Below are 6,116 nucleotides of genomic sequence, written 5' to 3'. Positions count from 1 at the left end.
GTACTCACTGATAAGTGGATATTAGCCCAAAACTTAGGATACCCAAGATATAAGATACAGTTTGCTAAACACATGAAACTCAAGAAGAATGAAAACTGAAGTGTGGACACTATGCCCCTCCTTAGAATTGGGAACAGAACACCCATGGAAGGAGTTACAGAGACAAAGTTTGGAGCTGTGACAAAAGGATGGACCATCTAGAGACTGCCAAAAGAGGAGGCTCATTTTCTTAGCTGGAATTTAATGAGGTCATTGCTCATATACCTACTCCTCCCTGTGATAGTTATGGTTTTTGTGACTGTGATAAACACCAAGCATCTTGGGAAGGTATGGGCTCACAGCTTACACAGCCGGCAGTCCATTATTCAGGAAGTCAGGCCAAGAACTCAGGGCAGGAACCTGGAGACAGGAACTGATGCAGAGGCCTTACTGGGGCTTGCTTAGCCTGCATCCTTTATTACACACGGGACCAACAGCTCACAGTGAACTAGGCCCTCCCGCATCAATCATCAATCAAGAAAATGCCCCACAGGTTTGTCCACAGGCAACCTGGTAGAAATATTTTCTTAACCAAGGTTCCCTCTTCCAAAATGACTACAACATGTGTCAAGCTGGCATAAAACTAGCCAGCACACCACCCTCACCTCATCTGGGCCATCCCCAAACTAGACAACCTCAGATCAAATGACTGGCTTAGAACGATGAGGCTCATGCCCTTGGTACTGGTGGAACACGGTCCAGAAATGGAGTCCTGTAAGGAGGATTCTGTGAGACTCCACAGATGTCTGCTGACCTCGGTTCCTTCAAAACACAGAACTGTTGTTGGAATGTGCTTCGTGCACCTCCCGGGGGTAGTGGAGAGGAGTGAGTTTACCTCAGATTACTCACTATTGCTTGCTGCTGTTATTCAGTTAAATGTTTAAAATGCCCTTCATATGCCTGCCTCTAAGGAAAGACCTGTTCTTGTCACACGCCGCTCGTCCTGGTGATGGAATACAGCTTGAGCTCAATGGGAACTTTACTCACGTGACCATTCTCAACCCTCAGAGTATAAATTGTCTAGGGTCTGAGTGAGGTTGGCTGCTGCTTGAGACTTTAGTCCACCTCTCTGTCGGCTCCCTTCTCCCAGGTCCACCACCTCTAGAGGAGGTTCCAGCTAGGGGAACTACTAAACAACGTGGGAGATGCAAGAACTAAATAGAAGTCATGGAGACACAGCAAACACCCAGGACCCTCTGAGGCCAACTCTAACCATCACCTTACTTCAACGGAAAGAGGAACAACATGGGATGTTTACCACACAGCATTCCGATGCATCAGTGAACACGGGGCCCAAAGAAGAGCCAACTGTGTTCATTTTCTAGCCTGCCGTTTTGTTTGTCCGCTTTTCTTGTGTAAAGTGGTAACAGAGAATCCAACCCCATAAACTTAAGCTCCAATAAAGAGTGTTAGGCTCCATCCCAAATAATCAAATGTCTTGGACTATCTTTTTCAATGTTTGAAGGAGTTTGTATCATTAAATTACTTAGATCTTTTTAAAAATGAGTTTGCCTCTCAGATAAATCTAAGTGCAGTGATAATGTGCAAGCCATTTTTATTGTGAAAACACAAAAGGCTGGTTGGGAAGTTCCCACCCACCACCCCTGAGGTCACTCAAGCTGATTCATTAACTCATTCAGCAAAGATATTTTGAAAGTCTACTCTACTCTACCTCGAAACTGAAATATAATTTTCAGCTCCTTTACATATGGATACAAAAAGATCTCAAACATTCTATTGGACTATGGGGAGAATTCCAAGACCCTGCCCCCATATCAGGGAGCAGATCACTTCCTGATTCAGTCATGTTCCAAATGAAGATGTCTCCTGGGAGCTGGAGAGAGGGCTCAGGAGTTCAGACCCCGTACTGTTCTTCCAGAAGAGTTAAAGTCCCAAGCTCAGTCCCCAGCACCCAGGTTGGGTGGCTGACTGCTGCCTGTACCTCCAGCTCCAGTGGGGGAATCCTAAGCCTCTGGCCACTCCCATAGGCACTGATACTCATCTGCACACACACACAACCTCACACTGACACACACAGGGACACAAAGTTAAAAGTGAACCTTTCAAGAATGTGATGTCCTGCTGCATACATCTCTAAAACCTGGAATGCATTTCACATTCAGACAGATCCATGTACAGGAACTTCTTTGGGACCAGGGGCAAAACAGTTATTTGGCTATTGAAAGTTTTCCTTCCTTATCTAGTTTGGAACTTCTGGTGGGTGAGGAGAGCTTTTAGAGAAAGGGACGTCATAAGGGTCCTGTCCTTGAGGGACCCTGGCCCCTTCCTCTTCTTTTGTCAGGCCACAATGGAAACACTCTGTTCCGCCATTCAATCCCACCACGAAGTGTTATTTTACCAAGGGCCCAGAAGCAACAAGACCAGCCAGTTACAAACTAAAGCACTCAAACCGTGAGCCAAATAAAGCTCTTCTGTTTATGAGTTAATTAGTTCAGGTATCTGTACAGTGAAAACAGCTGGCTTGTGCCCTAAAATCCCGTTAGCTCTTGAAAATTTTAGAAAAAGCAAAACCTCACACTGCTCTGTCCTCTGCTCTGAGCCTCTGTTAAAAGAACAATATTGATGTTGTTATAACTGTATCTGGACCTGGGCTGGTGGATACAAAACAACCTTACGTTGCTACACGGTTCTAGCTTCTGTGTCTTCCTCATAGCCCTGGTTAGAGGGCGTGTTTAGAGGGCGTGGCTAGAAAACGTGGTTAGAGGGCGAGGTTAGAGGGTGTGGTTAGAGGGCGTGGTTAGAGGGGCGTGGTTAGAGGGCATTGCCAACACTAGGAGAAGGAGAGCTCAGCTGCATGTTTGGAACACATCTAGGCATCCAGGAACGGTCAGTAGGTCAGTTGGTGATAATACAATGTTCCCAAGAACGGCTTTAGTTTTACACTGGTATCTTAAAGGCAACCTACCTCGGTTGGCCCAGCATACATCATAGGAGACGGGAAAATGGCCACCACTGTCGTTTCAGGATCCAGGATGCCCTCCTCCAGCACTGCAGCGTGCTGCTTCATACGCCACATCAGAGGGACATCGTCATCCTTCGTCCAGCCACCAAGAGGATGGAGGAGCAGGACAGGGCGCCGGTAGCCCCTCTGCAGAAGCTGCTTGTGGGTGTCCTGCATTAACAGAGCATGTCCGTTGTGCACTGGGTTGCGCAACTGAAATGCAAAGACGGCATCTGCAGAGAGAATTTCCGGAGTTAGGACTTTCCAGCACCACCCGCATGGGGCAAGCCAGGCTTTCCTGGTTGATGCTCACAAGAAGCAAACACACAAGCTCAGAATCACAAACAGGAAAAGCCATGGACTGGTGACTGCTTATTCCAAGACATACACTGTTGCTACAGCCCTTGCTCACCGGACGACATGTGACACGGAAGCCACAGACTCAGGGCGGTTACTCCTGCATTAAGGGAAATGACAACAACTGTCAGGCTCTCTTTTAGCCCTGATTCAACTGTTTTCAACAAGTGTAAATTCAGAGTCAGTGAGTCACTGACCCGTCAAATCCTCCAGAGGCCCTAAAGACCTGAGTTGGGTTACTCATTTTCAAGGGCTTTATAAAGAGAGGCAGAATATGAAGAAAGCTATGGCTTCACTTTTTACTTGCTATCCACATGTAAGCAGAGTCCTCTGAGAAGAGAGCTACTATGTTGTCACCTGACTCTAGACTCAGGATTGCAATATAGCATCAACACTATCTCAGAGGGCCGCTGCTATTACTCAGTTGATGAAAGCTACACCATGAACTGAATTGATTAGCTACTGTCTGCTTACAATCCTGGTTTCACTCCTCCATGCTGGCTGCAGGGGACCTCTTGTCAGAAGCCAGGGTTCTTTGGGATATAGAGTAATCTCACAGAACAGGAAACAATCCAGGCATACGAGCTCTGTGTTTACCCTCCTCTGGACACCTGCTGCATCGCCCCGCCATGATGGCTTGACTCAGACACTAAGTATTTTTTTTACTGTTATTTATTTTTGCTTCTATTAAACATAATAAAAGATTTACCCTTATTATTTTTAATTATGTGCAGTTGTGTACGTCTGTGTAGGGTGTGTGCACATGTGTACAGGTGTCATTGGAGGCCAGAGGTGTAGGTTCCTCCGGAGCTGGAGTGACAGGCAGTTGTGAGCTACCTGACTCAGGGACTGGGAACCAAACACAGGTCATTTTCAAGTGCAGTAGAGCTGTTGACCAACCTCGCCAATCCCACCTCTCACAGTGGGCATCAATTCTGATCCCTCTAGCACCATGACAGGAGCAAGAAAACTGTCACAGATGACTAGGATTTGGGAGATTTTGTCTTGATGTATCTTTTAATATTTCAAGTTTGGGAATATTATCATTATCCTTAGGCATTATCAAATTACCTTTCAAACATCAGTAGGCTGTATTTTTCTAACCCAAAGATGATGTGATATGCCACTAGGTACAAGGTACAGAAAAGTCTTGATAGAAGCATATGAGCACTGAACATTGTTCAGCTTCCATATAGAGGAGGGGCCCAGAACTGATCACTGCTCTCATCTTTTAGGGTCTGTTTGGAATCCTACTTTTACATAGGGACATGCAAGACCCTAAACATCTCAGACCTTCAGCGCTCACCTCAGATCAAGAGGCATTTTTACTTCCTCGCTTAACTATACTTGGACCTCTAGAGTGCTGAAGGCTGCCTGATGCAGGAGCACAGCATCCCCTCTGAGTTTACAGATTTCCTGCTTGAGCATGGCTCTCGCCTGACTCTCACCACTGAGTGGTCTTTTCTGACTGTTCTTCCTTGGCCTTACTCTGCTCCGTTTGCACAAGCAGCTCTGAACCATGAGTGACCTGTACTCTTAGACTGGTCTGAGTTACTACACGAGGAGAGGGCCTGCCAGAAGTCTTCGGCACTTAGGGAAACACAGACTAGCTGACACTGGAGGCAACAGGGCCATGGCCAAGAAGGCAGCCTGTTTGCCCGGACAATTTAACAATACAAGGGTGCAGTGCAGATAAGCCACTAAACAGTAGGAAATTGACAAAGGTTTTCAGCATAGAAGGAAGACCTAAATACAGAACAGAAAAAGACCAAATAGATTATATGACGTGGGCTAGAATTAAAAGTATCAGTGTTTCTTTATGGTTTCTAGCTATGGCAACACAGATACAGGGATACAACACAGATACAGGGATACATATATAAATGAGAGACAGAGACAGAGAGAGAGTATGTAACCAGACCCTGAGATACAGGAGTACTAATTCCAAGATGCCCCACTCGTACCAAACCACAGGGATGCTCCAGTTCCTTATGAGCAATCGTATCGTATTTGTAGGTAACATGAGCACACACTTCTGCTCATGTTACCCCAGTGTCTTCAGGTCACTCCCAGTGGAGAGCAAAACATCAGTGCTATGGGCAGGCAGCAGGCCATATGGTTTAGGGATAGAGTCTGCATCTTCTCAGGAAAGACACAATTTCACTCCTGAGCACTTTTCATCCAGGGTGAGCTGGATCTACAGAGGCAGGACCAGAGGATCAAGAATCGGAGCACCAACATTTGGCAGCGTTTGAGGCAGGCTAAAACTAGCAGGCAACACTGGGGGTGGGTGCTGCTCAGGGTTACAGTGCTTGCCTAGCAGAGCAAGGCCCTGGTCTCAACTGTCAACACATAAAGAATTTCAAAAGGCAGGTAAAAGTAGGATAACAACGGAGTAGTTACAGATCCTGATACATATACAACAAAACACTCATACCCAGACTATTTTTTAAGGACCCTACTAAGAAGGAAAACTGCACGCTTTCGGTAGAAATCAGAGCCAGGGATACCTTCAATGATATTCTTCTGATGAGCCCAGTGCACGTAGGCTAAAGACTTCCCTTACTTGTTGGACAGTGAGGGCTTTGTGCCTGAAAGCCACTCTCAAAGACAGAGATGATGTAAAAACAACAACAGGGGGATGTTAATAATATGAAATCCCAGTCAGCTATTGGATGTATCACAGGGCTCCCAATGGAGAAGCTAGAGAAAGTACCCAAGGAGCTAAAGGGATCTGCAACCCTATTGTTGGAACAAC

General features: G+C 46.1%; 1 protein-coding gene across 1 annotated transcript in view; it reads right to left on the bottom strand.

The window, feature by feature from the left end:
• The window catches only part of Papss1 (3'-phosphoadenosine 5'-phosphosulfate synthase 1), a 78,200-nt gene that overhangs the window by 20,370 nt on the left and 51,714 nt on the right, over positions 1-6,116 (bottom strand). The window contains exon 10 of the mRNA XM_021157472.2: positions 2,966-3,234. Coding sequence (XP_021013131.1) covers positions 2,966-3,234 — 269 coding nt within the window. The remainder of the gene's footprint in view (positions 1-2,965; positions 3,235-6,116) is intronic.

Source organism: Mus caroli, chromosome 3 (genome assembly GCF_900094665.2).
Source record: "Mus caroli chromosome 3, CAROLI_EIJ_v1.1, whole genome shotgun sequence".
Taxonomy (NCBI): Eukaryota; Metazoa; Chordata; class Mammalia; order Rodentia; family Muridae; genus Mus; species Mus caroli.
This window is presented reverse-complemented; position numbering and strand designations above follow the sequence as displayed.